Genomic DNA, 24,227 nt, shown 5'->3' on the forward strand with positions numbered 1-24,227 from the left:
TAGTCTGATGGGTTTCCCTTTGTGGGTAACCTGACCGTTTTCTCTGGCTGCCCTTAACATTTTTTCCTTCATTTCAACCTTGGTGAATCTGACAATCATGTGTCTTGGGGTTGCTCTTGTTGAGGAGTATCTTTGTGGTGTTCTCTGTATTTCCTGAATTTGAATGTTGGCTTGCCTTGCTAGGTTGGGGGAGTTCTCCTGGATAATATCCTGCAGAGTGTTTTCCAACTTGGTTCCATTCTCCCCGTCACTTTCAGGTACACCAATCAAACGTAGATTTCATCCTTCACATAGTACCATATTTCTTGGAGGCTTTGTTCGTTTCTCTTTACTCTTTTTTCTCTAACCTTGTCTTCTCACTTTATTTCATTAATCTGATTTTCAATCACTGATACCCTTTGTTCCACTTGACTGAATCGGCTACTGAAGCTTGTGCATGCGTCACAAAGTTCTCATGCGATGGTTTTCAGCTCTATCAGGTCATTTAACATCCTCTTTACACTGTTTATTCTAGTTAGTCATTCGTCTAACCTTTTTTCAAGGTTTTTAGCTTCCTTGCGATGGGTTAGAACACGCTCCTTTAGCTTGGGAGAAGTCTGTTATTAACGACCTTCTGAAGCCTACTTCTGTCAACTTGTGAAACTAATTCTCCGTCCAATTTTGTTCCCTTGCTGGCGAGGAGCTGCGATCCTTTGGAGGAGAAGAGGTGCTCTGGTTTTTGGAATTTTCAGCTTTTCCCCTCTGGTTTCTTTTTTCCCCATCTTCGTCATTTTATCTACTTTTGGTCTTTGATGTTGGTGACCTACAGATGGAGTTTTGGTGTGGATGTCCTTTTTGTTGATGTTGATGCTATTCCTTTCTGTTTATTAGTTTTCCTTTTAACAGTCAGGTCGCTCACCTGCAGGTCTGTTGAAGTTTGCTGGAGGTCCACTCTAGACCCTGTTTGCCTGGGTATCAACATCGGAGGCTGCAGAACAGCAAATATTGCTGCCTAATCCTTCCTCTGGAAGCTTTGTCCCAGAAGGACACCTGCCTGTTTGAGGTGTCTGTTGGTCCCTGCTGGGAGGTGTCTCCTAGTCAGGCTACCTGGGGGTCAGGGACCCGCTTGAGGATGCAGTCTGTCCGTTCTCAGAGCTCGAACACCATGCTGGGAGAACCACTGCTCTCTTCAGAGCTGTCAGACAGGGATGTTTAAGTCTACAGAGGCTGTCCGCTGCCTTTTGTTCTGCTATGCCCTTTCCCCAGTGGTGGAATGTAGTGGCAATAGTCCTTGCTGAGCTGCAGTGGGCTTCTCCCAGTTTGAGCTTCCAGGCTGCTTTGTTTACACTGTAAGCTACTCAAGCCACAGCAATGGCGCATGCTCCTCCCACTGTCAAGCTGCAGCATCACAGGTTGATCTCAGACTGCTGTGCTAGCAGTGAGCAATACTCTGTGGGCGTGGGACCTGCCAAGCCAGGTACGGGAGGATATCTCCTGGTCTGCCGTTTGCTAAGACCGTTGGAAAAGCACAGTATTTCAGTGGCAGTGTCCCAATTTTCCCTGTACAGTCTGTCATGGCTTCCCTTGGCTAGGAAAGGGAAATCCCCTGATCCCTTGTGCTTCCTGGGTAAGGCGACACCCCACCCTGCTTCAGCTCGCCCTCCTTGGGCTGCACCCACTGTCCAACCAGTCCCAATGAGATGAACCAGGTACCTCAGTTGGAAATGCAGAAATCACCCATCTTCTGCGTCAATCTCGCTGGGAGCTGCAGACCAGAAGTGTTCCTATTTAGCCATCTCGGAAGCAACTCTCCTTTTTTCTTTTTTCAGACAAGGTCTTCACTCTGTTACCCAGGCTGAAGTGCAGAGGCATGATCTCAGCTCACTGCAACCTCTGCCTCCCAGGATCGAGTGATTCTCCTACCTCAGGTTCTTGAGTAGCTGGGACCACAAGCATGTGGCACCATGCCTGGCTAATTTTATTTTCGATAGAGACAAGGTTTCACCATGTTATGTAGATTGGTCTCAAACTTCTGAGCTCAAGCAATCTGCTTGACTCAGTCTCCCAAAATGATGGGATTACAGGAGTAAGTCACTGCACCTGACCTATTCTTTTCATTTTATGAATTGTTTTCTGGTTGTTTTGCATACGTATCCTTTGTTCATTCTTTATCTCTTATTGTTTATCAATGAGATATGGTGGTTTTCTGTACTGGTAACATTTGAGTCTTTTCTCTTTTTTATTTGTGTGTCTGAGCTACCAGTGAGTTTTCTACTTTTGTGTGATCTCATGATGGTAGATATTGTCTTTATGCTTCCAAATGTAGGACTCCCTTAAGAATTTCATGTAGGGCCATTCTAGTGGTAATGAATTCCCTTAGTTTTTGCATGTCTAGGAAAGACTTATTTCTCCTTCATTCACTTTGCTTGTGCAGATGGGTAGCAGCAGCCATGGTGGCAGCTTACTTAAATGCAAAGTCAGTATTGTTTAAGGAAGTCTCATGCTATTGAACTAAAAGTACATTTCTAAAACTTCATTAAGACAGATTTTTCCTAAAAAGGAGTTGTAAGAAACAAAAGTTTGGATGTGTGTGTATAACAAAAGTAAGATTAAAAAATGAACCTATAAATATAGAATGTTCTCATCTTGAAAAGCAAGCTTCTAAGACAACTTTCATTGCAATGTAGTCAACACCTTATTATTGAGGTTTCCATGTGATTTGGCATACCAGATAAACCACACTAAAAACAATCTGTTTTCTTTTCTTAAATTCTCCCTTCTCTTTCCAACCAAAACATACAAAACATATTCAAGTACCTAGAATCTTAGATTCCTAAAAAATTTACTAGATAAAAGGTTAAATTTGTGGTTTTAACTCAGTAAAATCAACAGTGTATTTGGGCAGTAAATATTTTTAACTTTGAAAACTATGTCAATAATGAAAATGTTGTAGCAAAAGTCATAATCAATCCAGAATTAAGAGGTTTAAATTATGCAATATTATTTTCTACCTGTTTCTCAATGAAAATTTGGTTTTGCATCATGGAATACTTTTAAAGAAAATAAGTTTTATTGCATCTCACAGCCACCAGGCCTGCTTTACTCACTTGCAATTAGTACATTATATAAAAATGTAACTGTAAAATCAGCTTGCTAAGTGTTTGAATGCTGACAAAAAATGGTGGGAAGTGGGAGCGGGCGTGGGGAAATCAATAATTTATCTTGCCTGTCTCAACTGTACTGCAGGTGACTAAAGAAGTGAGCATGGCAGGTCCCTCTTTTAACAGAAAATTTAGCTAATTATACCTGCAGTAGAGTGATAGATTCAGCGTGTCACAATTTTGCAACTCCTATTGAAATAATGGGCCTGACAATAATCATTCATACCTCCTAACCATTAGAGAATACTGTAATGGATGATCTATGCTGAGGAAAACTGAACCTACTGATCAATTTTAATATCACATAAGAGAGAGAACTTAAACTACATCACCTAATGAGCTGAAACATACAGCAACACCTAGGAAATATTCTTGATATTCCCACTCCCACCACCCACAAAAGAATTCTGATTCTGTGGCTGGGCGCGGCGGCTCATGCCTGTAATCCTGGCACTTTGGGAGGCCAAGGTGGGCGAACTGCCTGAGCTCAGGAGTTCGAGACCAGCCTGGCCAACATGGTGAAACCCCATCTCTACTAAAATACAAAAAAATTAGCTGGGCATGGCAGCATGCACTTGTAGTCCCAGCTACTTGGGAGGTGGAGGTTGCAGTGAGTGGAGACGGTGTCACTGCACTACAGCCGGGGCAACAGAGCAAGACTCTGTCTCCAAAAAAAAATTTAAAAAATTCTGATTCTAGGAACACAGTAACATGTAACATATTAACTCCATTGGGATACAATCTGAAAAATCCACACAACTGTACAGGACAGATGTGTACAGCACAGATGGTTTCTCTATTTCTGCATGAACCTTGTTTAACTTCCTGATTTGATAAAAACATGTAGGAGAAAATCTGGGCATTTGAATAACGACTAGATATTCAATGACATTAAGAAATTGTTGATTGGGTGTGGTGGCTCATGCTGGTACTCCCACCATTTTGGGAAGCCAAGGTGGGCAGATCGCTTGAGCCAAGGAGTTCAAGACCAGTCTAGGCAACATGGGGAAACTTCATCTCTACAAAAAATACAAAAATTAGCCAGGTATAATGGCACATGCTTGTAGTCCTAAATGGTCTCGAGGCTGAGGTGGGAGGATAGTTTGAGCCTGGGAGGCAGAGGCTGCAGTGAGCTGTGATCGCATGCACCACTGTGCTCCAGCCTGGGGGACAGAGTGAGACTCTCTCAAAAAAAGAAATTATTGTTTAATTTTTTTAGGTTTCAAAATGATCTGGCAGTTTTAAATAAAAAAGTCTTCACAATTTGAGATACAGATGGAAATATTTAAAAATGAAATTATACGTTTGGGGATTAATTTAAAATTATCTTGGATAGGAGGAACTTGTAGGTGCATTTACAGGGGAAACAAGATTGGGCCATATAATAATTGTTGAAGCCAGGTGATGGTTAAAGGGGCATATATTATGACATTCTGTCCAATTTTCTGTTTACAATTTTCCATAATAAGTTTTAAAAGTCTGTGAAATTATTCTTGTACATAAGCTAAAGATTTTTCTTATCGTTAAATTTGTAGCACATATTATTTTTTAAAATTTTAACAAAAAAGGTAAAGAAACAGCAGGCAAAATGTGGTGAAATTATCATGAATTCATAAAAAGTAGAGAATTCAAATTCTGAGGCAGTTATTAACAAACAACAAAAACGACAATAGCTAAAGACTTACTTACTACATTCAGTACTTTTTCCATGTTTCCAAATCACTAACTTTCTAACGTCCTTTTAACATTAATTTCAACATTTACTTCATTAGCAATTAAATACGAAGTGTAGAGTAAATAAAACCCCATACTTCTTTGGCAACTCAAAACAATTCCAGATTCATGTGCAACTCACCTGCTGTAAAATCTTCAGTCAGATCAATAAATGCATGAGAATGTGGAATTCGCATTTTACTTGTAGTGGTCAATGCTGGATGCCATGATAAATTCCTAAAAAATAAAATAAAAATACTTTTCTTAAGGTAAACATCAAATGAGCATTATTTTAAAATAAAAATTTCTGCATGCAAAACACTTAAAAATTTATTTATTTTTATTGATACATTCAAAATACCATACAACTCATTCTCTTAAAGTGCCTTGAGTGGTTTTTAGTATGTTCACAGTGTACAATCGTCACTACTATTTAACTCCAAAGCATTTTCATCACACCAAAAAAGAAATTGTGTACTCTATTTCCCTTCGCTGGCAACCACAAATCTGCATTCTGTCTCTATTCAGGACATTTCACATAAATGAAATCATACAATATGTGGTCTTTCGTGTTCATTCAGTTAGAATAATGTTTTCAAGTTCATCCATGTTGAAACATGTATCAGTGCCTCAGCTCTTTTGATGGTGGAATAATATTCCATTGTTTGGGTTTTTACATTTTGCTTATCCATACATCTGAAGATTTGGCTTGTTTCCACTTTCTGGCTGCTATAAATATTAATGTACAAGTTTTGATGTGGACATATGTCTTCAATTCTTTTTGTTATATACCTAGTAGTGGAATTGTTGGGTCATAGAGGAATATACGTTTAACTTTTTGAGGAATTGTTGAACTGTTTTTCCACTTCACCATCTTACATTTGTACCCAGCAATGTAGAATTCCAGTATCTCCAAATCCTGTCTTATTCTTGTCCATTTATTTTATTATAGCTATCCTAGAGGGTGTGATACAGTATTTCACTGTGGTTTGATTTGTATTTTCCTGCTAGCTAATGATGCTGAACATGTTTGCTGTGGTTACTGGCCATCTGTATATATTCTCTGGAAAAATGTCTACTCAAATTATTTTTCCATTCTTAAATTGTGTTATGTATGTTATGTATTGCTTTACTGCTATCCATCCCTCCCTCCCTCCCTCCCTCCATCCATCCATTTTTAGAGACGGGGTCTTGCCTTTTTGCCCAGACTGGTCTTGATCTCCTGGCTTAAAGGGATCTTCCCTCCTTGGCCTCTCAAAGGGCTGGGATTACAAGACCATTGCCCTCAGTCCCTATTGGTGCATTTTAAGAGTTCTTTATATAATCTGGACATTAGGCCTTTAGCCAGTATACGACTTGTCTCCTAGGCTGTGGGTTGTCTTTTTACTTTTTTTTTTTTTTTTTGAGACAGAGTCTCACTCTGTCACCCAGGTTGTAGTGCAGTGGTGCGATTTCTGCTCACTGCAACTTCCGCCTCCGGGGTTCAAACGATTCTCCTGTCTCAGCCACCCAAGTAGCTGGGATTACAGGCATGTACCACCATGCCTGGCTAAATTTTTGTATTTTTTTTTTTTTAGTAGAGATGGGGTTTCACCATGTTAGCCAGACTGGTCTTGAATTCTGGAGCTCAGGCAATTCGCCTGCCTCGGCCTCCCAAAGTGTTGGGATTACAGGCATGAGCCACCGTGCCCGGACATCTTTTTACTTTCTTGATAGTACAAGTTCTTAATTTTGATTAAGTCCAATATATCAATTTTTCATGTTTTTGCTTGTTCTTTTGGTATCATATCAAGAATCCATTTCCCAATGCAAAGCCATGAAAATTTACCTGTTTTCTTCTAAGAGTTTTATAGTTGTAGCAGTCATATTTATTATCTTTAATCTTTTTTTAAATGAATCAGAAAATAAAAGATTAATGTTATAGAAGGTTTTCTAATATTGTGGAAAATAATAATGATACTCTTTTACAAATTTAATTCTAAAGTTTTGGACCATGCAGAAGAATAAATTTACGCCCCTACTTCACATTACATACAAAATTTAACTCAGAATGGATGAAAGAACTAAAAGGATCTCTGGAAAACAGTTTGGCAGTTCTTCAGAAAGTTAAACACAGAATTACTATATGATCCTGCATTTCTACACTTAGCTATATATCCAAGATAATTAAAAATAAGTAAACAAATACTTGAAAAATGAATGCTCTTAGCAGTGCTATTCACAATAGCCCACAAGTGGAAATAACACAAATTCGCAACAGTGGATAAATGGATAAACGAAAATGTCATATATCTATACAATGGACTATTATTAAGCCTTAGAAAGGAATAAATTACCAATACAATACAGACTAGTACAAAATGGATGATCCTTAAAAACATACTATGTGAAAAAAGGCAGAAACAAAAGGTCACGCACTGGAGAATTCCATTTACGTGAAATATTCATAATAGTTAAATCTATAGAGACAGAAAGCAGATTTGTGGTTGTCAGGTGCTGAGACACAAAAGGGAGTGACTGCTTAATTCAGGGTTCCCTAACCCTTGGGCTGTGGATCACTACAGGTCCATGGCCTTTTAGGAACCAGGCTACACAGCAGAAGGTGAACGGCAGGCAAGTGAGCATCACCTCATGAGCTCTGTCACCTGTCAGATCATCGGTGGCATTGGATTCTCAAAGGACTGTGAACCCTATTGTGAAATGCGCATTCAAGGGATCTAGGTTGTGCACTCCTTATGAGAATCTAATGCCTGATGATCTGAGGTGGAACAATTTTATCCCGAAACCACCCCTACCACCTGGCCTCCGACCCTATCCGTGGACAAACTGTCTTCCACGACACTGGTCCCTGGTGCCAAAAAGGTTGGGGACTGCTGGCTTAGTGGATACAGGGTTCCCTTTGGAGTGATAAATGGTATGGGATCCAGATAGAGCAGATGGTTGTGCAAAATTGTAAATGTACTAAATGATACTAAATTGTACACTTTATAAACTATACAACTACGGATTCTATGATAAATTTAAAGTTTTATGTTATGTGAATTTTATCTTACTAAGAAAAGCCCATAGCACAAAGTTTCCATTTATCTCTCATTCGATTTCCATTAATCTTAACATCTTATGTAACCACAGTATAAATATCAAAACCAGAAGGTAACACTGGTAGTACCTCTATCAACTATAGAAGAAAGAGCAAGTTTAAATAAAGTCATTCCCCTATAATTTCTCACTAGGAAAGAATACTCCCATTTACCAAGGCTCTACTCAAATCAGCCTTCTCCAAAAGATCTTCTCTCTTCTCTTACTGTTTTCCTGCTACACCATTCCCTCCTAATAGCATTCTGGTTTGCATTAAAGTTACTTTAGGAACTTTCTCTTTGATGCTGTAAAGCTCCCCCAGAAATCCTGACTCATCAATATCTGTACCCACAATGCCTAACCAGGACCTGGCTCCCATGAAATGTCAGTGAATGCCGGCTAGACTGAACCTCAGTCTCAAGCAGCATTTCCGATTCTTCTCTACAGCAGTTAGAATTCACTACTGTTTTCATAATAATACGTTCCAGTCCAATATGAAACCACAGATATGTCATCTCCTTAGAGCAATTTAAGGCTATTTAAGTCCAAGTTAATTGTCAACGCAGTATCCAACTGACTGGATAGCAAACAAGGTTTATAACTGTGAATCTGGTTTTGATGTCTTTGGAAATCAGAAAGACACAACGGACTAATCTGTTCTTGGCAGGTGGAATCTGGGAAAAAGAATAAGCATTCATCAGGAGAAAATTTTCTCTACACAAAATGTGTTCTACAAACAGCAACCTCTTTCCAACAGCCTTCTACACATATTTTAGCACAAGCAGGGCCTAAACACACTTTAACCTAAATAAGATAGTAAAATCAAAACCAAGCAGTATTCATACAAACTAATTTCATTATTTTAACCTGAACTCTATAATATAAAGTCATGGTAATAAGAAAGTATTAAAATGAATTGAGAAATTGCATTTAGCATATGTTGTAAGGCAATTCACGCTAAGCAACAGATTTGATTATTCTTTCACCATATATAAGGTTAGAAATCTTTAAAATAGTTTCATTTATATCCAATTTAATAATGACTGATTAACTTATTTTTAAGACAGACCATTTATTCATCAGTTCAATAATTTCTAAGAATTAAAGTATTTTAAATTACTAACAAAATAATCAAACTCGGGTTAAAGATTCTCTGACAAGTTTAACCCAAAGTCATTTCAGAAAACTTTCCTAATGTTGCCATCAAATTCATGTTATAGGCCAAGAATGATTAAAAACAGACTTTTATAGAGTAAAGCAAAATGAGGTTGATCATGTGGCTCTGTCTCTAACCTGAGCAGTTATTGATCTCATTCCCTATAAAATTTTTAGTAGGCTTACTATGAAATAAGGTATAGCTAGAATTTTGGAAAAACTCAACTACCTTGTGATATTTTTTCCTAGGAGCTATTTAACCAAATGTTTATTTCAAAGGAAGACTCTAGAAAAATGATAAATCGAAAGTCATAAAGGGACAGACCATCAGCCAAATTGAGCATAAAGATGTGTTTTATTTGGCCCATATAATCCTTTAAGAATCTTGAATTCATTGCTATAACTTAAAAAGAAAATCTGATTTCATATAAAAGTCTGGATTTCCAGCTTCTCTTGAAATATCAGAAATATCAGACGGTCTGGCAATCAACTGGCTTTGTTGAGACAGAGCTAGTGTCTAAAGACAACCCAAGTGTTAATTTTCCCAAATTGCTTCACTCACTCTGGTTTCCTTCCTGACTCCTGACAAATATGAATTTGTTACTCCTAACAATATATTAATTGCAATCTTGCCTTTTTGAACATTTAAAATCAACATTTAAGTTCTTCACAGTATTTTAAGCTTTATACTTAGTGCCTATGCTTTGCTATTTTACAGTTACACCTCTTAAAAGGCAGCAGCTGATCCTTAGAGTTTATTTTATTCAGTGTTTATTTACTGTTCTGATGTTTACCAAAGGTGTACAGAAAATGAAAGAACAGTTGTTTGTTTTTGTGATGCATTTTAAGATGAATAAAAACTGAATATATATATACATACATATATATATAGCTGTCAATAAGAGCTGAAGTGAATAAAAAACTGAATATATATATATATAGTTGTCAATAAGAACTAAAGTGTTAATAGATTTATAGTAGAAAATAATATTCATTAATCCTTCTACCTTTGACGTTGCTCTTTGGAACTGGCTAGCCACATTCAGAAAACGGAAACTGGACCCCTTCCTTACATCATATACAAAAATTAACTCGAGATGGATTAAAGACTTAAAATATAAAACCCACAACTACAAAAATCCTAGAAGAAAATCTAGGCAATACCACTCAGGACACAGGCATGGGCAAATATTTCATGATGAAAACGCCAACAGCATTACAACGAAAGTAAAAATTGACAAAAGGGATCTAATTAAACTAAAGAGTTTCTGCACAGCGAAAGAAACTATCATCAGAGTGAACTGACAGCCTACAGAATGGGAGAAAATTTTTGCAATCTATCCATGTGACAAAGTTCTAATATCCACAGTCTACAGAACTTAAACAAATACAGAAGAAAAAATACCCCATTCAAAAGTGGGCAAAGGACACGAACAGATACTTCTCAAAAAAAGACATTCCTGTGGCCAAAAAACATGAAAAAAAAAAAACTCAACATCACTGATCATTAGAGAAATGCAAATCAAAACCACAATGAGATACTATCTCATGTCGGTTACAATGACGATTAATAAAAAGTCAAAAAACAACAGATTCTGGCAAGGTTATGGAGAAAAAGGAACACACTTTTACACTGTTGGTGGGAGTATAAGTTAGTTCAATCATTGTAGAAGACAGTGTGGTGATTCCTTAAAGACTGAGAGGCAGAAATACCGTTTGATCTACCAATCCCATTACTGGGTATACACCCAAAGGAATATAAATCATTCTATTACACAGATCCATGCACACATATGTTCCTTGCAGCACTATGCATGATAGCAAAGACATGGGATCAACCTAAATGCTTGTCAATGATAGACAGGATAAAGAAAATGTGGTACATGTATACCATGGAATATGATGCAGCCATAAAAAGAATGAGATCATGTCCTTTGCAGGGACATGAATGTAGTTGGAAGCCATTATCCTCAGCAAACTGACATAGGAACAGAAAACCAAACACTGTATGTTCTCACTTGTAAGTGGGAGCTGAATGATGAGAACACATGGACACATGGGGTGGGGGGAACAGCACAAACTGGGGCCTTTCAGAGGGAGGGGTTTGGAGGGAGAGCATCTGAAAGAATAGGTAAGGGATGCCGAGCTTAATACCTAGGTGATGAGATGATCTGTGCAGCAAACCACCATGGAACACATTTACCTGTGTAACAAACCTGCACATCTTGCACATGTATCCCTGAACTTAAAAGCTAAAAAAAAAAAGTTACTCTTTTTACAAATTATAGTTTCTCAGCAATAAAAAGCAGATACCATATTTTTCAAGCAACTGAACTCACATAAAGTATAACCTTTTCATATATGTGCCCAACTCCATTTGAAGGCTAAGGTCAGAAATAAAAACTGCTCTGATTACAAAAAAAGAGAAACAGAAGAAAAAGTGGGCCATTCTAAGCCATGTTGAGTGTATTCACTGACATTCCTTGACCTCTGTAGAAAATTCCAATCACTAGCTTTTGCCCCACAAGAAACAAAATTATGTCAAAGTGTTCTAATTTGTGGGCATCATCTCCCTTAATCTCAAAGAATAGCATTTGTCAAATGATGAATTTAAATGTAATTAATGCCAACTGTAGCTTTTGGTCGCCTATAGTAACTGTTCTTTGTATGACTGCTAATCTGCCCACTTTTGAATGATCAGCTTATATTGAATATCATTATTTAAGATATCCAGGTAAAAACAGTTACTAGGAAATGGCTCTGGCATGAAGAAGAATCTACTTCTACAGGCTGCCTAGTTCTTTAGTCCTGTGGTCTTCAAACATCTTTGCCCCAGATATGCTTCAAAATAATTTTGAAAAACCATATACCAGCTAACACATTAAATAATTTCTAAGAAAACAATCTAAATGTTTTCATCAGCACAAATAGCTGCAAAATAGGTAATATTTGAATCTATTAGAATTATTAAAATTTTAAAATAAAATGATTACTTTAAAAATGCATCCAATAGAATATAAACATAACTGAATTGTCATCCATCCCCCATCATCCACAAAAGAATTCCAAAACAAAACAAAAAAAAAACACATGAAGGTCTTCTTGAATATTCAGAAATTGTACATCTTTCCCTTGTATCCTTAAACTTATACTTCCATTCCATTTTTCTCAGAAAACTTTATCATGATATAAAATGATTTTATATGTGAAGTCTTTTTAGTGATGGTTCTGGGATAATTTTCCAAAGAAAAAATATGTCTATGAACTGCTGTACAAAATACAGTTTGCATTTAATTGGTTTTGTTCATGGATCTCAGTGTTTAAAAAAACTCTCTTTGAAGTTGAATTATTTAAACTATTAGCATACAATTGATGAAAATACATATTATTACTGTGATAATTAAGCCAAAGGTAAAATTTTATTGGAAATGCATTTTTAAGAGTGATGAATAAAGCTTTAAAATATATTAAGTTATTTATCCTTAAAATAATATGCATTCTTGCTAGAATGAGACAGTTTCCAGGCATACAGTCTATTCTCACTTTTCGTTTTCATAGATATAAACACTAAGAAATCTTGCTCATATAAAAAGGCAGATTAGAATGAAAGGAGGTTTATTACAGCAAGGATTCCCAGTTTTTTGAACCTCTCTGTAGTCAAATATAAAAAAATCACAGTTACTTATCAACAAAAATAACTTTCAGGGCTCTATTCATTAGGTCTTCTTCCTTTAAGCTGTTCAAAGCAAGCAGCTGGAAAGCCCTTGAGTTGTAAAAGGATGCATAATCCATTCATTAGACCCATTTACTTTCTCAATTTTTGAGAAGTAAAACAAAAGCATTACATACGTTTATCAAATAACTATAAGCACTATTAAAAAAATAACTATTAGCTATACCAATTACTCTTCATTTAGAGGCACCCCATTTAATCAAGTAAAAGTATGCTAATAAAGAGTTTGAAAAATCTTTTTATTGTATCTTTGCCAATAATATATGGCTTAATAAAATATTTCTACATTATTGTATGCTTTAATATATTTTGATCAAAATATTACTGGAAATGTAATAATAATAAATTACTCTCAGTTTTTTAGGTATGATGAACATGTTGTGATTATATATTTTTGAAAACAAACCTTTAGCTGGGCGCAGTGGCTGGCACCTGTAATCCCAACTTGAGCCAAGGGGTTCAAGACCAGCCTGAGCAATACAGTGAGATCCTATCTCCAACAACAACTTTAAAAAATTAGTCAGGCATGACAGCATGCATCCATAGTCCTTTTACTGAGGAGGCTGAGGCAGGAGGATTACTTGAGGCCAGGAGCTCAAAGCTGCAGTGAGCTATGATCCTACCACTGCACTACAGCCTGGGTGACAGAGACCCCATCTCCAAAAAACAACAACAAAAAAATGCCTTATCTCTCTTAAGGATATATGTTGAAATATTTATAGATTCAAAATGTCCAAGGTGTAAAAAAAGGAAAATGGAAGAAAAGGTGTGGATAAAAAAATAACTGGGTATGAGCTGGTAATTGCTGAAGCTGGGTGACAGGTACGTTCTATTAGAAGCATATTCACTATCTCATTCAGCTACCTTTCTATATGTTTGAAATGTTCCATAATAAAATGTAAGGAAAAAACAAAAGCAAATTTAGAACTGCTGATGTATTTCATTCAGTTTACAGAAAATGTCTGCCATATAACCCAATTAGCAAAGCCAGTACTTACTATAAAAGCGGTTTCCAAGTGAAAGTTATTTTCTGCCAGAAAGAGTGTGAGCTTGTTTTTTATTTTCAATTCAAATGAATGTGCTAATATGTGTTTCAAGGAATATTACAAAAACTGCTGAGAAATAACTTAATGTATGTATATTGTAGGACACATTGTTAAAAGCAGTCAAGATTACAATAATGTAAATCAGATAAAATTGATTTATCTACTTTTATAAAATAGGTTATAAAAATAAGATTGTAAAGCAATATGCTATTTCTCATTAATTAACTTACAGCAATGCAATATAATGCAGCTAAAATAATTTATGTTACAAGAAATATGATAAAAGATGTAATAGTTCTTCAGTAAATGTATGTGCATAGTCTACTCTGGGTCTGGCTTCTGGAGTACTTAGTGTATTAAAAAAAGAAATAACACCATGTCTTTCTCATTTCTTGAAATGTAACAAACTTTTCCTATGAATTTAATAAAAGAAAAAGGTGGCCGGGAGCGGTGGCTCACGCCTGTAATCCCAGCACTTTGGGAGGCTGACGTGGGCGGATCACGAGGTCAGGATATTGAGACCATCCTGGCTAACACGGTGAAACCTGGTCTCTACTAAAAATACAAAAAATAAAATAAAATTACCTGGGCGTGGTGGTGGGCACCTGTAGTCCCAGTTACTGGGGAGGCTGAGGCAGGAGAATGGCGTGAACCCGGGAGGCGGAGCTTACAGTGAGCCAAGATCGCGCCACTGAACTCCAGCCTGGGCGACAGAGCAAGACTCCGTCTCAAAAAGGAAAAAAAAAAAAAAAAAAAAAGAAAAAAGAAAAAGGTATATACTGCAAAAAATTATTTGGCTCAGAAGCCAACATATAAATTTATTTATTAGGCTATAGCATTATTACATTAACAGGATACAGAAAAGAGTAAAAATAAAATTTCATAAGAAAAAATAAGATGCTCGACTTTAAATGGAATTTTCTTGATATGATATAATTTCTTGATATGATTTCTATAAATGCATACCAAATATAAAACAAATTATGCAAAAGCTTTATCTATGAGTTTGATAGTCCTAGAGAATATTTCAGTCACATCTGCGACAATCATTGTCACCTTCCAAAATCACTTTGACATGAAAGTTACCTTCTTTCCAATTAATGATGTGTCCTGGGATACAGTGCTAAGAACAGCTATAAGATCTGCTTTTTGGAATTTGGTTTTTCTTATGGATGCTCTCTTTTCTTTGCTCTCCCAAGGGTCTCTCTCAACAATAATGGAATTTTTGACAATACTAAAGTAATGAAATGGCAAAGTCATTAAAACAAAAACTGTCATACTACCACAACCCCACTCCAATGCATCCGAATTCAGACTATATCAACGTGGACCATGACGTCTGCTTTTGTATGCCAGTTTCATGTTAAGAGAAATGTACATTTAAAAAAAAAAAAAAAGAAGAAGAAAAACTGAAAGTTCTATTAGTTTGAGATATCTTAGTTAATCATGAGAGATTCCGGAGCTGTAGGGAAACGCAGGGGCGGCTTCTAGGTGCTGCCGCCACCGCCACCACCAGCGCCGCCGCCTCGGAATCCAGGCCTGCGGGGCGGTGGGGCCGCGTATGGAGACCCCGCCCCCCGGAGCTGCCAACATTGCCAACGCCACCGCCACGCTACACACAGGTACTCCTGGGATGGCGTGAGCACTCCCCCAGCGATGTACCCATCTGTGACGCTGCCGCAGTTTCTGCTGCAGCTGCTGAGAGAGCAAGGCAATGGCCACATCATCTCCTGGACTCCACGGGATGGTGGTGAATTCAAGCTGGTGGATGCAGAGGAGGTGGCCCGGCTGTGGGGGCTACGCAAGAACAAGACCAACATGAATTACGACAAGCTCAGCCGGGCCTTGTGGTACTACTATGACAAGAACATCATCCCCAAGGTGAGCAGCCAGAAGTTCGTCTACAAGTTTGTGTCCTATCCTGAGGTCGCAGGGTGCTCCACTGAGGACTGCCCGCCCCAGCCAGAGGTGTCTGTTACCTCCGCCATGCTAAATGTGGCCCCTGCTGCTGTACATGCCGCCCCAGGGACACTGCCTCTGGAAAGCCAGGCACACCCAAGGGTGCAGGAATGGCAGGCCCGGGTGGTTTGGCATATAACAGCCGGAACGAGTACATGCGCTTGGGCCTTTATTCCACCTTCACCATCCAGTCTCTGCAGCCACAGCCACCCCCTCATCCTCAGTCTGCTGTGGTGCTCCCCAATGCAGCTCCTGCAGGAGCAGCAGCGCCCCCCTCGGGGAGCAGGAGCACCAGTCCAAGCCCCCTGGAGGCCTGCCTGGAGGCTGAGGAGGCCGGCTTGCCTCTGCAGGTCATACTGACCCCACCCGAGGCCCCAAACCTGAAATCGGAGGAGCTGAATGTGGAGCCAGGTTTGGGCCGGGCTTTGCCCGCAGAAGTGAAAGTGGAAGGGCCCAAGGAAGAGTTGGAAGTTGCCGGGGAGAGAGGGTTTGTGCCGGAAACTACCAAGGCCGAGCCAGAAGTCCCTCCATAGGAGGGCGTGCCAGCCCGGCTGCCCGCGGTTGTTATGGACACCGCAGGGCAGGCCGGCGACCACGCAGCTTCCAGCCCTGAGATCTCCCAGCCGCAGAAGGGCCGGAAGCCCCGGGACCTAGAGCTTCCACTCAGCCCGAGCCTGCTAGGTGGGCCAGGACTCGAACGGACCCCAGGATCGGGAACTGGCTCCGGCCTCCAGGCGCCTGGGGCGGCGCTAACTCCGTCCCTACTTCCTACGTATACATTGACCCCGGTGCTGCTGACACCCAACTCGCTGCCTCCCAGCATTCACTTCTGGAGCACCCTGAGTCCCACTGCGCCCCGTAGTCCGGCCAAGCTCTCCTTCCAGTTTCCGTCCAGTGGCAGCGCCCAGGTGCACATCCCTTCCATCAGCGTGGCTGGCCTCTCGACCCCCGTGGTGCTCTCCCCAGGGCCCCAGAAGCCATGACTACCACCACCACCACCACCCCCCCCTCTTCTGGGGTCACTCTATCCATGCTCTCTCCAGCCAGCCATCTCAAGGAGAAACATAGTTCAACTGAAAGACTCACGCTCTGATTGTGGTAGGGTAGGGATCCTTGGGAAGAATTACTACCAAGAGTGATTCTCATTATCTCCTCCACAGAAAACACACAGCTTCCACAACGTCTCTGTTTTCTGTCAGTCCCCCAGTGGCCGCCCTTACACGTCTCCTACATCAATGGTAGGGGCGGTTTATTTATTTTTTGAAGGCCACTGGGAAGAGCCTGACCTAACCTTTTAGGGTGGTTAGGACATCTCCCCCACCTCCCACTTTTTTCCCCAAGACAAGACAATCGGGGTCTGGCTTGAGAATGACCTTTCTTTATTTCTCAGCCTGCCCTTGGGGGAGATGAGGGAGCCCTGTCTCCATTTTCAGATGTGAGTAGAAGAGTTAGTTTGTTTTGTTTTATTATTCCTGGCCATACTCAGGGGTCCAGGAGGAATTTGTACCATTTAATGGGCTGGGAGTCTTGGCCAAGGAAGAATCACAGCCTTGGAATAGACATTTCCACCTCCCCAGCCTTTCTCTCAGACAGCTTATCCTTTTTCAACCAACTTTGGCCAGGGAGGAATGTCCCTTTTGTTCTTCTTCCCCCTGAAAAGCCATTCCTTTGTCTGCCGACCTCCCTGGGGTCCTGCCTGTTTCCTCCCAATGGAGGGTTTTTTTGGGGGGTGGTCCCCATCTGGGGGGCCCCTCCAGCCAGTTCTCCAGGTCTTCCTGTCTCTCCCCCGCTGCCATTTTGATAGTATAATTTATTTTTAAATAGGGCTTTTCAATAGGGGAGAGGGAGTCATCTCTTCCTATATTTGGTGGGGTGGGTGGGAAGGAAGGGATTTGGGGGGGGGGAATCTTCCTGCTGCCTCCCCCCTCCAAGTGTTTATTTTTGATACCAAACATGTATTTTCAGTTCCCTCCGTCCCAGCCCCCTAATTTCCTGCAGGCGGGTACAAAGGACCCTTTCAATGTCCCTGGAGTTGGGAGGGAGGAATGGGGGACATAAAGCCTGTCCTGTCTCTATTCTAGGCAAGAGAGAGTGGGTTCAAAAGACTCCTGGGCTCACCTGTTAGCGCTGGCCCAGCCCAGGCCTCGGGACCTGGGGGTTGGTGATTTGGGGGACGGTGCTACACTCATCTCCACTGTTTGTTTTACTTCCCCAAAATGGACCTTTTTTTTTTTCTAAAGAGTCCCAGAGAATGGGGAATTGTTCCTGTAAATATATATTTTTCAAAGTGGAAAAAAAAAAAAAAAAAAAGAGATTCCCCAGGCCAGGCGTGGTGGCTCATGCCTGTAATCCCAGCACTTTGGGAGAGCGAGACTCCATCTCAAAAAAAAAAAAAAAAGGATTTCCCCTGTGTTTGATATTTATGGGTTTTTACAACCCAGCAAATCACCATTAGTAAGATTTAGGAAATTCAAGGAAGATGGCAGTCTCATGTGAAGGAGAAAGTTACAGTGAAAATAGGTACATTCTCGGGCACATCAATTTTAGCTAAGAACACCTATGAAGCCTGAGATTCTAGAAGCTGACATGCTTAAAATGATCTGTATTTCTATATTCCTTTGCAAGTCTTTACTTATGGTAAAGTAAATAAACACAGGCTACTATGTTGTGTTTTCAAAGATGGTCACATTATTTCTCATCTCACATGCTCTTTCGCATTCAATTTTGCCATGCCTATATCAGGAGGTAGAGTCTATATTAATCTACTAACTCCACTGAATTTTAGCTAGTCCCATGACCTATTCTGACCAATAGAATATAAAATAAATGACACTTGTTTAACTTCCAGGATTGGGTCTTAAGAGACGCAGTTTCTGGCTACATTTCATAGAATGCTTCCTAAAATCCATCCATTATGAAGTCCAAGCTAGCCATGGAGAGAGAGGGGGAGGTCATATGAAGGAGCACCACTAAAGGCCCCTAGTGACTATGATAATGATGGTAATGATGGTACAAGAATGAAGGCAAAAGCACAGGTTTTAGAACTTGGATGATCCAGATTCAATTCCCAGATTTAGCATTTATTTACACATTTGTGAGCTTGTGGTAGTCCCTTAACCTTTGAATTAGACTCTTCAGTCACTGTTAGTCACACAAGCTATCTGTTGTAAGAAAGAAAAAAAAAGAGGCAACTGATTTTAAGTGCCAACCTCAGAGTTACTTAATAAACATTTAATGAAACAACAACAAGCTTGTCTGAGATACTCTTTGTCCTCTTCGTTCCCCATCCAACTCTGAGCCTCCAAAGGGACAGAAAAGCTGTACAATTCCGTGGTGTGCCTCTTCTGCAAGATATACAGGAGAAGACTGGGAAAAGCATCACTAGAGAACAAAGTCACCTGGGTAAATTCCTCATGAATCACTCACTCTGGGCCTCAATGAGAACAAAAAGGTGCGGTTCTGGATAAATCTTAAGGACTTTTCAGCAATAATGTCTCAGGTACATAAGAGAAAATATGAAGATTTCTTGCATAAGAGAAAATATGAAATTTCTTTGTCATGTTTATACTTTGCCCAATACTCCTACCTTCCTAGGGTGTGCAAAAGTAACATGACACCTAAGAGATAGCACCGACTCCTAAGACAGGCAAATACAGTGGAAGAACAGGCAGTCTGAAAAGAAGCATGCGTCCCACAGTTGAACACACACCTACATTCAGGACTACTGTGAAACTCACTCAGGAACTGGAACTCAGAGCTTAGACCTCCGGGGTAAAAATCAAGTATTTGCAAAGCATTTTCAACAGTTTATATACACTTTGAAAAAATGCAACTGGAATCTAATGAAAGAGGACTTAATCTATATTTTCAGAAATTATGATTCTGATTCATTTCACCCTAAATTGAAATGGTAATATATACTAATCTTACTCAAAAACTGCTATATACATGGCTTTTTTAACTATACTAGTTTTTTTCTTTTCTTTTTTTTTTTTTTGAGATAGGGTCTCACTCTGTCGCCTAGGCTATAGTGCAGTGGTGCAATCAAGGCTCACTGCAGCCTCAACTTCCCTGGATCAACAATCTTCTCACTTTAGCCTCCCAAGCAGCTGGGACCACAGGAGCGCACCATCATGCCGGATTACTTTTTTCGTTTTTTTTTTTTTTATGTAGAGATGGGGTCTCCCTATGTTGCCCAGGCTGGTCTTGAACTCCTGGGGGGGCTCAGGTGATCCTCTTGCCTCATTCTCCCAAAGTGCTGGGATTATAGGCATGAGTCACTGCCCCTAGCCTATACTAGTTTCAATACATACACAAGTATTAACAGTAATGAAATAAAGTAAAATGGTTTCTCCCTGAACAAGGAAACAAAGTTTTAATATATGCCAATAAAAGGAAATGTTACTATCAATTTTTTTTGCACAGAAACTATAACACTATACTTTTCTCAAAAGAAGCTGATCTTTCTGAATAATTACAAATATACATCTAACAATTATTAAGATTTAACTAAAAGCAAGGTGAGTAAATTTTGATAACATCTTAAAACCATTTACTTAGAAACAAACAATTTCACTTAAATATAATACTACCAATCAGAACATAAAATAAAGCAGTATAAGTTGCCAGGAAATCTGAGGTAATTAATTTTTAAATTTTTATTTATTTATTATTTATGTATTTATTTATTGTTTTTGAGACAAAGTCTCACTCTGCTGTCACCCAGGCTGAAGTGCAGTGGTGTGATCTCGGCTCACTGCAACCTCTGCCTCCTGAGTTCAAGTCAAAATCTGAGGTGATTTAATTGACCCCTCCAACACATCTGGCGGGACTATAGGAAATAAAATTATAGACCCTTAAGAAATGAACATGCCACTTGAAATAACCACCACATAGGTCATCTGCTAGAAGTTTTTCACTATTTCTGCAGTTTAACTTTGAAAAGAAAAAAGGTCTGGGTGAGAAACACTGGGAAAAGAAATTAATGTATCTCTAATAGCACAGTTTCTTTAGGAAAAGAGAAAAGTTAGAAAACTGACGTAATGTTTCCATGGAAATACTGATTAGAAAAAAATACCTGATCACTCAGATTTTAATAGATTCCTTTTAGCAACAGTATTAAAAATATGAATGTTGTATGGCATGAGAGGGAGGGAGGGTGCTGCCAGGGGAATTTGAAGAAAATATAAATCATCTCAAAGTTATCTTTTTTTGTTATGGGTATTAATGCTGATTACAAAGTCAAAAGCTGCCTTGAGTATTATTTGGTTTTATTTTGTGTTATAAATCTCATCATAATTTTCATATTCTTACTAAACAATAGATTTAAGTGATACAATATCATACTTCATTAAAACAAATATTTATAATATTTTCTGTAATGCATCAACAAACAAACAAAATCAACAGTAAAAATGAAGGGTGATTTAATAAATCAGTCATTGGTTATAATGTAAGAAAATATGAAAGGCTAAATGGAAAAATGGAGATTTATTTCTTCTGGATTGATAGTAGCTGACTACATTTAAATAGAGAATACAGCTTTTTTAAATAATGGAGGGGCAAAATCCACCCACACAACAGTTAAAAATGATTGCTTTCGGTGCTACTTATACTACATTCAATATTTTCATGCGATCACTTGTGATGTAAACAGTGTACGGCAAAGTATATATCTGTCACATACCTACATTAATATCTCCAACTATACAACTTGGGCCTGACCCAGAATGTATTTGAACTCAGTACGTGAGTCAGAAAATTTTGACAGACCAACATTATATTTGGTTTTGACTAAAATTACAGGTACAAGTGTTTACATTTCAACATTAAAAACCATATTCTGAATGAGTATCCAACATCAGTTTCCAATGTCCTCATAGAAAATGCTCATTAACAATAACGTCACATCACTGCAGAAGCAGTTGTGACACTTAATAGCTAGGTGTTATTTCTAAGTAATATGGCACATTATTACATTATTTCAAGTCATTATAAGTGAAGTTGAAGCTCAAACTAAAGTCTCACCTTTGACCATTTAACACACTTCAATTATCTCCTGAACCTCATTAGATGCAGTGAGTGCCCTTCCTGTTCCTGTTAGATAACCCCACTGTACCAATTATAAGGAATTCTTCTGCTCATCACCACTGCTATTTAGACTGATCATCTGCACCTTTAGTCCAGCCAAACTGGTTCTGCTATCTCAGATTTGCATGTCTGCACTAGGCCAGGTTATAGCATGGGCTTTCTGCTATAATTCTACAGAAGCATTTCACACTCAATTTAAAGATCATTGCATGCTTCCCAAACCAAAGTCCTGGTCAAATTCAATTAAAGATAATCTTGGGTTTGGCATACCCATAACGCATAATATTTAAGTTGTAAAAGGTAGATTTCTTGATAAATAAGATTAGGCTGCCAATCAAGATCATGTGAATAGCCCAAAATGTCAATGCTGATGACTTTTTCACTTATGCACCTATGCACGTATTTTATCTGTTGTTTATAAAACTGACATGGCTTAAATGTATTTTTCATATTTTAGTAACATATTAATGTTTGCTCCCACAGGGGCATATTCAGCTTTCTGTTGTCTGAACCACAACATTGTTAGACTGCAATCATTCTAAACAATGCAAATTTCTGTCAGCTTATATATCTTCAAACTGGCATCAGGACAAATCTTAGATGCAAACTTGTCACTTAGATATGGTTAGCTACTATTGTTTAATTTGTAACTGAGGTTCGAATGACAGATATCCTAAAATACCAGAGTATTATTACTGTAGTATATTGGATCGAATATAACATATAAAAAATAAAGTTGGACATGTCTTCAAGCATAATGTTTTAAAATCTGAACTTGTTCATGAAGTAGAGAAAAAAAATCTAATACAGAATTAAGAACAAATAAAGAAGCTATGGCACTATCCCATAATATTCTAAATCGTTTTCTCGCAGATTAAGTAAAAAATATGTACAGGTAATAGAAGTTTCATTAATACTTTGTGAATTATCAACAATAGCTGTTTCACTTTCAATTTCTAAAGGTCAAACTACATCAGATTAAAGATATTCCAATTATTCCCCTGACTAAAGTGAAGTTACCACAAAATAAAACAGGCCAGAAGTCGCCACCACAATCTCAATCACATGTCTGCCTTTGAAGAGAGGAAAAGAAAGGACAGGGTTTTCTGAGCAGTCCCCATTTGCTGTGGAAGGAGTGCAGAGGCGGAGGGGAGTGGCCTGTGTTTTCCCCGCACCCCACCTACACTCAATTCCTATTGGATACGGCCACAAAAGCAAATCAAGATCTCCTTCCAATTTGTCTCTAAAGCAAGACTCTCTTCAAGGTATTTTTCAAAGTTTGGAGAAAAAACAGGTTTCTCATTCAGGATTCACAGTAATTATTTCAAAGTTCACTATAACTAGCATCAAAGTGCCCATATTCTTTATTAAAAATCTACAGAAAAAGTAATGGGGGATCTCCCAACCAAGCACTAACCAGGTCTGACCTTGCTTAGCTTCCAAGATCAGAAGAGATTGGGCGCATTCAGGGTGGCATGGCCGTAGACCAGAAAAAGTAATAGGAAATGTGAACGTGTCTCTTCAGAATACCTTAAATTTTGACAATTTACTCCTCTGCATACCTATAAATCACATTTCAAAAATGAATCATAAAAACAAACTACTTCTATAAAACACAAAGAGAAAAGTCACTAGAGTTCCAAGTAGCTAGGAAAGACAGATTGACAAGGGTGGTCCTTCGTCTTTTCAGAAAGACAAAAAAGTAAATAAATGTGTTCTGTACTCTTGAACTAAACTTTATCTTATCAGATACAGAAAAAAATTAACCAGGTTGAAGGTATCTTATGAAAAGTATCTTGCTATCATGTATTCTTGTGTTACGAGACCAGTTCTATTTAAATCCAGAGTAATTACAATGGATATCTTGGAATTGCAAGATTCCAGGCACTTTTCCCTAAGAATTGCACACTTAGGTAGTAAGACAGGCCTAGCACACATACTGGTGAAGGACAATGTATATACACTGACAAGTTTCCAGAGCTTAGAGGAGGGCTTACATTACTAGACCATTATTGACCGCTCACTGAACAAATGACAGAAAGAAACAAATCTTATCAATTAAAGTCTAGCAGCTAACATGACTAAGGTAGGGAGGATCCACTCAAGACCGCGGGTATCCTCCCTATTTACGTGAAATCTATACATTTCAAAAACATTTAATGAACCAATATGTAAATGGACACCTGTAAAGTTTCAATCTCTAATTTTCAAAGAGATAAAAGGACTAAGCTGGCCCTTGGAAACCAGTTGCAGGCCAAATCCAAACTATTTGAGAAAGCTTATATATATAGACCAAATGCCCATTTAAAAATC

At 38.7% G+C, this 24,227-nt stretch overlaps 1 protein-coding gene and 1 pseudogene across 3 annotated transcripts in view; one reads left to right on the plus strand and one right to left on the minus strand.

Annotated features, from left to right (window-relative positions):
• ITFG1 (integrin alpha FG-GAP repeat containing 1) overlaps positions 1–24,227 on the minus strand; it is a 307,787-nt gene that overhangs the window by 265,490 nt on the left and 18,070 nt on the right. For both annotated transcript variants that reach the window (XM_025371411.1, XM_025371410.1), the window contains exon 6: positions 4,996–5,090. In XM_025371411.1, coding sequence (XP_025227196.1) covers positions 4,996–5,090 — 95 coding nt within the window. The remainder of the gene's footprint in view (positions 1–4,995; positions 5,091–24,227) is intronic.
• Positions 15,357–17,271, plus strand: LOC112614702 (annotated as a pseudogene). Its single transcript, XR_003117113.1, has one exon. The product of XR_003117113.1 is annotated as an ETS domain-containing protein Elk-1 pseudogene (transcript).

The sequence above is a fragment of the Theropithecus gelada genome, chromosome 20 (assembly GCF_003255815.1).
Source record: "Theropithecus gelada isolate Dixy chromosome 20, Tgel_1.0, whole genome shotgun sequence".
Lineage (NCBI taxonomy): Eukaryota > Metazoa > Chordata > Mammalia > Primates > Cercopithecidae > Theropithecus > Theropithecus gelada.